The sequence below is a fragment of the Bison bison genome, unplaced genomic scaffold (genome assembly GCF_000754665.1).
Source record: "Bison bison bison isolate TAMUID 2011002044 unplaced genomic scaffold, Bison_UMD1.0 scf7180017864492, whole genome shotgun sequence".
Classification (NCBI taxonomy): Eukaryota; Metazoa; Chordata; class Mammalia; order Artiodactyla; family Bovidae; genus Bison; species Bison bison.
Genome location: NW_011495051.1, coordinates 8,006,038 through 8,015,358, shown reverse-complemented (window position 1 = coordinate 8,015,358; position 9,321 = coordinate 8,006,038). Strand labels below are relative to the sequence as shown.

General features: G+C 56.0%; 1 protein-coding gene across 1 annotated transcript in view; it reads left to right on the top strand.

The window, feature by feature from the left end:
* Positions 1–9,321, top strand: part of PDE4A (phosphodiesterase 4A, cAMP-specific) — a 27,778-nt gene that overhangs the window by 13,364 nt on the left and 5,093 nt on the right. The window contains 7 exon segments of the mRNA XM_010828365.1: positions 3,235–3,328; positions 4,830–5,053; positions 7,075–7,173; positions 7,286–7,450; positions 7,684–7,783; positions 7,931–8,085; positions 8,443–8,565. Of these exon segments, the coding sequence (XP_010826667.1) occupies positions 3,235–3,328; positions 4,830–5,053; positions 7,075–7,173; positions 7,286–7,450; positions 7,684–7,783; positions 7,931–8,085; positions 8,443–8,565 (960 nt within the window).

Here is a 9,321-nt window from a genome sequence, read left to right as displayed (position 1 = left end):
GGGGGGGGTGGTGTGTGTCCCTAGGTGACCTTCTGTCCTGGGGGGAGCAGGTTGTGTTTGTATGGTTTATGAGTGTGTATCTGTGGCTATATGACTGTTTGTTGGTTACCCGATTGCAGTGCTGGGCAGGGAGGAGGGGAGGGGAGTGGGGGTATCCCAATAAGATCCATCAGGAGTGGCATGCACAAGTGTATCTATGGAGAGCATAAGGATATGCACAGCTGACAATGTGGGGCTGTCAGTGTGGGGGGCTGTACCAGGGGGGTGTGTATGTCTAGAGATGTGAGTTAGTCCAGTTGTGAATCTGAGTGTGTATCTCCATGTGTCTGTGACTCTGTGTGTGTGTGTGTGTGCTTGCAAGGCCACAGGAGAGAGTGCAAGGCATCCATGTACAGTTGTGCTGACTGTGCACTGCACAATTCCAGGGGGCGCCATTCAGGAAGCGGGCAATGTGAATGATGCCGCCTGGAGTTGTACAGCTTGGTGGGAGGATGCCTGTCAGGAAATGAATGTGCAGGTGGGGGCGTCTGTGTTGGGGGGTGCGCACACCCGTGGGTGGAGGTTTGTCTGGGAACATGTGAGTCTAGGGCAATTGTGTCCCTGAGGGTATGTGTGGAGCATCTGAGAATGTGACTGTGTGTCTGAATGTAGGTCTGCGGGTGTATTTCTGCAATGGGGTATGTGCGTGTGGAGCGTGGGTGTGAGTGTGCGTATTCCCTTATAGATTAGTCAGGGCACATTTGTGTCTGAGGCCATACGGGTATCCATGTTTGTTTACAAGTGTGTCTGTGGGTGTGTTGAGTGTGTCTGCAAGTGTGTCCAGTATCTGGGTGTTTATCCCTTAGTGTGTGTCTGCACTTCTGGTTGTGAGTCCATATTCTGGGAATGGGTGTCTAGAGGTATTTGTACCTCTGTGTGCTCTATTGTATTCCTAGAAATGTGTTGAACAACAGAATTGTGACTGTGTGTGTGTGTGTTTGTGTGGTTAGCATAGGACTGAAAGCATTTGGGTGTCAGAGTGTGGTCAGGTCTGTCAAGTGTCTGACTGTAGTGTCTGACTGTAGTGGTGTGGAGTGGAATTTGTGTCTGATTGTGTGTTGGTGTGTGGAGCATGTGGGTGTGTGTGTCTGTCGCTGGGTGTGTCCACGGCGAGGTGGGGGCATGCCCTCTGCCGGGTGTGTGTGCCTCCCTGCCCATCCCTGGCAACCTCACCTGGGTCCTGCCTGAGGCCCGTGGGCTCCAGTGCCCCTTTAATGCCCCCCCCACCCCCAGCACCACCTGACATTGCATGCAGCCTGCCAGTGCTGCAGTGAGCACGCACACGCACACACACAGGCGAACACACGGAGCCCAGAGCCTCCGAAGCCTCCTCCCGGGACCCTCGCCCTTTACCTTCCCCCCATGGGCAGGGGTCCCCGGCCACCTCCAGCCACTGCTGCTGCCGCAGGGGGGCCCAGCAGGGCCCACGGCAGGCAAACCATGTAACCAGGGCTGCTGCCGGGAGCGCGGAGGGGAAGGGAGCCCCCCAGCCCTGCTGGGCCGGCCTGGGCCCCTCCGCGGCTCCCCCTTCCACTGCCCAGCACCCCGCCCCCTGCCACAATAGCTGCTAACCCCGGGACTCCCCAAGCCCAGCCTCTGTGTGCGGCAGCCCTGAGCGGGGCCAAGACTCCACGATGCCCTTGGTGGATTTCTTCTGCGAGACCTGCTCCAAGCCGTGGCTGGTGGGCTGGTGGGACCAGGTAGGGGAACTCAGGGTGGAGGATGGGCAAGAGACCCAGCTCTGGCCCTCCCACCTCGCACCCTCCAGCCCCCGGTCTGGGCTTGTGTGTGCATCTGTGCACGTGTGTGGCCTGGAGATGAAGCCTGGTGACTGTGTCTCTGTGTGTGGCCCGGGGCTGGGCGTGGAAGGTGGGCGGCTGGGGGTGTGGGTCTCTCTCTGGGTGTGACCGCAGCGTGCATGTGTGTGTGTGTGTGTCTGGAGTGGTGGGGGGCTGCCTGAGGCCCGTGGGCTTGTGTGCCTGGGTCATGGACTGGGGGATGGCCCTGGCCGAGATCACATGGTTCTGATTGTGGTGGTGTGTTTTGGGCCATGTTTATGAGCCCAGAGCTGCATGATTTTTCTGGGGCATGTGACCCTGAGTTCAGTGACTGCTTTATTGTGTGTGCTCCTTGATGTGTGTGTCTGGGGGCTGTGTAGCACTGTGTAAGTGGGGGGTCTGTGACTCTGTGCGGTTGTGTGACTTTGTGGGTCCATCTTGTGTGTGGATGTGTGTCTCTCTATGGGTGCCCAGGGCCTCTAGCAGCCCTGGGAGGAGTGAGTGCCTCTCCCGATGTGGGCTGGGCAGGCTCACCCTTCCTGCCAAGAGTCCCTCCTGCCTCTCTGGACGGTCGGCTCCAGCTCAGGGGGCGCTTTGGTGGAGCTTGGGGGTGGGGAGCCGATGCCCTTTCTCCTCATGCACAATGTCACAGCGGCCACTTGTGTGAAGAGAGACGGGGAGACCCAGAGGAGCCCCCAGGGCTGGTTCTAGGCATCCCCTGTCCATCTGTGCATCTGTCCACCCCTCTGAGGTTGGGGGAGAGGGGGCTATGATGGGAACCCCCCCTCCCCTAGTGACTGAACTAGGGTTTCCTCTGCTCACCCTTCTCCCTGCCCCAGCCAAACATCTTCACCCAGAATTTCAGGACTGCATTCCTTCCTTTCAAACCAGGCTGAGGGCTGCGGGGCCAGGACCCTGGCATGTGGGGTCCCTGTCTGGGAAGACCTGGGCCAGGGGTAGGTCTGGGAAGTCAGGGGTTAAGGGGCCCACGGCCTGCCCCCTTTTCCCCAGCTCAGCAGCTGGTTGGAGGGGGAGTTGCTAAGGAGACTCCCATCACCATGGTGACGGGATTCTCCTGACACCCCATTGGCTCCCTGTTAAGCAGGAGCCCCTCCCTTCCACAGGTGCCCCTCTGACTCCTCCTTGGGGGCAGAAAGAGGGAGTATGGTGAGAGGAAGCCCCCTTCCTCAGAGAGGGAGGGCTGCACTCCCCAAGCCTGGGGACCCCCATCGAGAGTTGGGAGGAGAGGAAGGACTGACCCCTCCCCTATCACAGCCTGCTGAGGGCTGTGCTGGCTGAGCAGAGAAGTGAGAGGGGCTCCTGGGTTCTTCAGAGGTTTCTTGGGAAGGCCTGACCTTACCCCCCCAACCCCTGCCATCACCCCATCATGCCTTCCTTCTTGCCTCCTTCACCTTAGTTCAAGAGGATGCTAAACCGTGAACTCACACACCTGTCAGAGATGAGCAGGTCAGGAAACCAGGTCTCTGAGTACATCTCCACCACATTCCTGGGTGAGTGAAGGGCAGCACTGTGTGTGTGTGTGACAGGGGGGATGCATAACTGGACTGTTGGGGGGCACCCCAGACCCTGAGTCTTGTTGCACACATTTGCCCAAGGGACCCTGACTCACCTCCCCAAAGGTCAAAGTCACCACGTCAAAAGTTCCTACACTCTGATACCCTCCAATTTAGTGAGACCCCCGACTCCTGTAGAACCCCTACTTTAAAGCTGCAAAGTCCCTCCAAATTCAGTGGGACCCCATTGGAACTCAAACTCAAGGACCCCAAGAAACCCCCAAACTCAAATAGAACTCAAAGTCTCCCAAAATTCAGTAGAATCTCCAACCTTGAATTTCCTTGCCCCAAACTCAGAAGACCCCTCAAACTCAAGAGAGATGCCCGGACTCAGTGGAATTCTCAAATGTAAGGGAATTCCTGCCCTTAAAGCCCATAAAGACCCCCAAACCTTTAAAAAACCTCCAAGCTGAAATCTCCCCAATTCAATAGAATGCCCAAACTTGGTACAATACCCCCAAATTCAGTAGACCCCCAAACTTTAGATACCCAAATTCAATAGGATTCTCTTGCTTAGCTTAAACCTATACAGTGATTCCCCAAACTCTGGAGAATTCCTTAACTCAGAAACTTAAAGGTAGAATACCTCAGATTCACTGGAACCCTTCAGCTCACAATGACCTCCAAGGTCAGCCTTCCCCTCATCCTGAAGCCAAGAGCCTTAACTGAGACTATCCCTGACAAAGTCAGGGTAATTTCACCTTCAGAATTGATCACCAAAGTTCCCCAATTCAGGTTACCTGCCCCCCCAGCCAAGCTGGAAAGAAGGTTTCAAACATTCCCACCATTGAGTGTGTGATGTGCCTGAATGCTGAAGACCCAGCCAATAAGAGCACAGCATGCAAATGAGCCCTCTTGGGCCCTGTCATTGACTGGTGGGACCCAGGTCACAATGGGTGGCCCTGGCTGGACTCTGGAAGGCCTAAAGAGCTCAGGAAAAGAGACTTCTGGGGCTGGCCCCCAGACAGGCTGATGTCCAGGGGGTAGGGGTGGGCCCATGGAGCCAGAGACCACCCTTCCTTCCCGCCTCCCAGCGCTGTCCACCCCAACCAGTCCTCTGGGTCACCGCGGGGCTGTCTTCCCAGCCCGAGAAGGGTCCTTGCCTATCCGAGGCAGGCAGAAGCCCTCTCTAGCGCCCCCACCCTGCCTCCTGACTTCCCATGCCACCCCCTCGCCAAACTTGGTGATTGGACTGGGGCTACCCCACAGCTCTCGTCTGGCCCTGGGGTCCCCACTCCAGCCCACCACCTCCCAGAAGAATTCCTACCTCCGCTCTGGTTTCCAGTCTATAAGCAACCAACAGCATGACACCAGGACTAGGTCTGACCTCCTGGGTGAGAATTTTCAGGGCCTGAGGGGTAAGGCAGGCACGGTCTGAGAGCCAGATGAAGGAGCTTCAGTGGGGTAACCATGCTTGCCTCTCCTCTGTCTTCCGCAGACAAGCGGAATGAAGTGGAGATCCCATCACCCACGATCAAAGATCGGGAGAAACAGCAAGCGCCACGGCAGAGACCTTGCCAGCAGCCCCCGGCCCCTGGGCCACAGCTTCAGCCCATGTCTCAGATAACCGGAGTGAAGAAGCTGATGCATAGCAGCAGCCTCAACGATTCCAGCATGCCCCGCTTTGGTGTGAAGACTGATCAAGAGGAACTCCTAGCCCAAGTGGGTGGGGCCTCAGCGGGGGCGGGGCTGGAGAGGGAGGGGCAGGGTTCTGGGGGCGGGGGCAGTGAAGGACTGGGCTTTGGGTCAGATTGAGATGAGGATTGCGGTATACCTGCCCTTTGAGACTCTCAGGAAAGGCGGAGTGAAGGAACCGGTATGCGCTGTGTGCCTGTCCATGGGACTCTCCAGGCAAGAATACTAGAGTGGGTTGCCATGCCCTCCTCCAGGGGGTCTTCCTCACCCAGGGATCAAACCCGAATCTCCTGCATTGATAAGTGAACTCTTTACCACTAGTGCTTTCTGGGAAGTCCAGGAAGCAGTTTAGGAAGGAGCTAATGAGCAAAGAGGCGGGTGGTCTCAGCTGGAGTCAACGTATGAACAGCACCACTGAGTTGAACCACCTTGAGGCAAGCCTGCTGGCCTATTTTTTTTTAATTAGTTAATTTTTGGCTGCACTGAGTTTTCGTTGCTGTGCACTGGCTTTCTCTAGTTGCAGTGGGGGCTACTCTGTTGCAGTACATGGGCTTCTCTTGCAGTAGCTTCTATTGTTACAGAGCACAGGCTCTAGGCACACAGGCTTCAGGAGTTGTGACATGTGGGCTCAGCAGTTGTGGCACATGGGTTCAGTAGTTGCAGATCTCGGACTCTAGAGCACTGTCTCTGCAGTTGTGGCTCACAGGCTTAGTTGCTCCATGGCAGGTGGGATCTTCCCAGACCAGGGATTGAACCAGGATTGGCAGCAGACTCTTATCCACTGTACCACCAGGAAAGTCTTGTGCTGGCTGCACTGACCTTTTGTCATTGACTGGAGGCTGTCCCCAGGGTGAATGCCCTCACCCCCTCTACATAGCTCTAGTGCAGAAAGAGCAGTTTTGTGAAGTTTTTTTTTTTTTTTTTGGCCACACCACACAGCATGTGGGATCTTCGTGTTCCCCCCAGAGCAGATTTTTGAGAAAGGACAGCTGTGAGAATGTGTAACAGCTCCAGCAGCTGGGGGATGGACATGCTTACCAGTGGAAGGAATCTGCACAGAATCCAACAGCATCCACTACAGACCAAACCCGGATTCACCTCCTGGCTTTTCTGTGAAATCTTAGGCCAGAGGACTCCCACATTGATTTGTACAATGGACTCGACACAAGCTCAGCGGCTCACTCAGCTGACTTTTCTTGTAACCCTCCATGTGCCAGCAATGGCCAGTGCTATATGCAGTTACCCAGTGTTGATTAAGCACTTACTGTGTACTGGCACTTTTTTTTTGGCCATGCAGTAGGGCATGAGGGATCTTAGTTCCCTGATTGAACTAAGGGATTGAACCCACGCTCCCAGCAGTGGAAGTGCAAAATCCACTGGACCACCAGGGAAGTCCCTGGCACTGTTCTGAATTCTGCGAAGACATGAAAAACTAGCCCATGTTCCTTTCCTCCCGGTGCCCAAGAGCAGTTTAACTGAAGCTGAACCGTGCTTTTGGGTCAGCCACACTGAGTTCACATCCCAGCCTTGCTGCTTGTGAGATGTAAGGTCTTAGGTGAGTCTTGTCACTGCTTGGAGTTTGGGTTCCTTCACCTGCTATGTGAAATCAAGCACTTAGTGCAGTGCTGGGTAGCTTATAGGCACTCAATAGACACTGGGGTTGCTTTGTTATTTTCTGGCCCAGTAGGACCTGGGTGGTAAATTCTATACTGCTGACCACATCACCCACTGGTTGAGTGATAATGGTCCCACTATGCAGACTAGGGTTCTGAACACCTGGCTCAGATGGTAAAGCATCTGCCTACAACACAGGAAACCGGGTTCAATCCCTGGGTGGGAAAGATCCCCTGGAGAAGGGAAGGGCTACCCACTCCAGTAGGCTTGCCCGGAGAATTCCATGGACAGAGGAGCCTGGCTGGCTACATACAGTCCATGGGGTCGCAAAGAGTTGGCCAAGACAGAGCAACTAACACCTCTGAACTCCTAGAAGAGAGTCTAGAGGGTCCTGGCCTCAGGGGCTCCTGACCTGTGGCCTCCGTCTCCACCAGGAACTGGAAAACCTGAACAAGTGGGGCCTGAACATCTTTCGCGTGTCAGATTACGCTGGGGGGCGTTCCCTCAGCTGTATCATGTACACAATATTCCAGGTACGGTGAGATTCCTGGTAGGGCGGGCTGAGTGGGGCCAGCTGCGAGGGAGAGGGAGGAGTGAGGAGCTGAGGGCCAGGGAGGGCCACCATCCCCCGACCTCTGCCCGCAGGAGCGGGACCTGCTGAAGAAGTTCCGCATCCCGGTGGACACTATGGTGACATACATGCTGACCCTAGAGGACCACTACCACCCGGATGTGGCTTACCACAACAGCCTGCACGCAGCCGACGTGCTGCAGTCCACCCATGTGCTGCTGGCCACACCTGCGTTGGATGTGAGCACCACCTGGGCACCCCATCTCTCCAGCCTCCCCTCCCCCCCTGCCCATCTTGAATCTCCTGTTTATCTCTCTGACCCTGGGTCCCTGACCTCCCATCTCTCTTTGACCCTGTTCCTCTCTCTCCTGACCCCCATCTTTCTTGACTCTCTCATTTCTCTTTTACCCTCTCTCTGACTCCCGATCTTTCTAACCCCTGCCTTTCTCTGACCCCCTTGCTCCGCCCCTAGGCCGTGTTTACGGACCTGGAGATTCTCGCTGCCCTCTTCGCGGCTGCCATCCACGACGTGGACCACCCTGGAGTCTCCAATCAGTTCCTCATTAACACCAGTGAGCGGCCCTCTGTGAGGGCGGGGCCTGCTGGGCTGGAGGTGGGGCCCGCTGGGTTGGGGGCGGGGCCTACGCTGGCCCCTCCCAGCGGGGGGCATCCTGGGTGGGTCGTCTCTTCTGACTGCCCCAACCTGACCTGGGACCCAGATTCAGAACTGGCGCTCATGTACAACGACGAGTCGGTGCTGGAAAATCACCACCTGGCCGTGGGCTTCAAGCTGCTGCAGGAAGACAACTGTGACATCTTCCAGAACCTCGGCAAGCGCCAGCGGCAGAGCCTGCGCAAGATGGTCATCGACATGGTGGGCGGGGCGAGGGGCGGGGACAGTGCGGAAGGTCGCCTTTGGGCCTAGGGGAATTTGGGGAAGGTCTGGTCTGAGTCTGGGATAGACAGGCCCCGAGTAGGAGAACCGTCCTTTGGGAGGAGGTTGTGGGGGTTGGATTTTTTTTTTTTGCCCCACTCCCTGCATGTGGAATCTTAGTTCCTTGACCGGGAATCAAATCTGTGCCCCCTTCAGTGGAAGCTAAAGGGGTGTCCTAACCACTGGTCTGCCAGGGAATTCCACAGGGGCTGATTGTGCTCAGTGAAAACTTTGGGTTGGGTGGGTAGAGAGGGTGGCCAGGCTTTGAGGGCCCCCATGACAAGTCCTTGCCCACAGGTGCTGGCCACGGATATGTCCAAGCACATGACCCTCCTGGCTGACCTGAAGACCATGGTGGAGACTAAGAAAGTGACCAGCTCGGGGGTCCTCTTGCTGGATAACTATTCCGACCGCATCCAGGTGCCCCCCACACAGACCATATAAGGACTCTTTCCCTCCCTTCCTCCCTTAGGTCTGGGTTGCTGCCCCTCACTCTAACCCCCAGCTCCCAGGTTGCCCATCTTCTTTGTCTTTTCTCTCCTCTGCCACCTAACCCTTTGCAACTCCCGTCTCCCCCATCTCACTCAATTCCCTCTTCCCTTTCTTTTTTTTAACATAGTGTGTGTTTTTTTAAATTATTTGTTTATGGCCGTGATGGGTCTTCATTGCTGTGCAGGTTTTTCTCTAGTTGTGGCAAGTGAGAACCACTCTCTAGTTGCGATGCACAGACTTCTCATTGTGGTGGCTTCTCCTGTTGCAGAGCACAGGCTCTAGGGTGCGTGGGCTTCAGTAGTTCCTGTGGCATGTGGGCTCAGTAGTTGAGGCTCCTGAGCTCTGGAGCACAGGCTTAGTAGTTGTGACGCACGGGCTCAGTTGCCCTTCAGCATGTAGGTAGGGTCTTCCCGGACCAGGGATCAAACCTGTGTCTTGTGCACTGGCAGGAGAATTCTTGACCACCGAGCCACCAGAGAAGCCCCCTTTTCCCTTTCTTCATCAAGCCCTGTCTCCATTCCTCCCACACCTCTGTGTCCCCCACTGCCTCTTTTCCCTTCCCTCCTTCTGCCCTTTGCTCATCACTCACCTCTCATCTCTCCCCTTCTCTCCTCCACTCATCTCCCTTTTCCCTCACCTCCTCTTCCTCCCTCCATCTCCCCCCTTACCCACCACCCCCCTGCC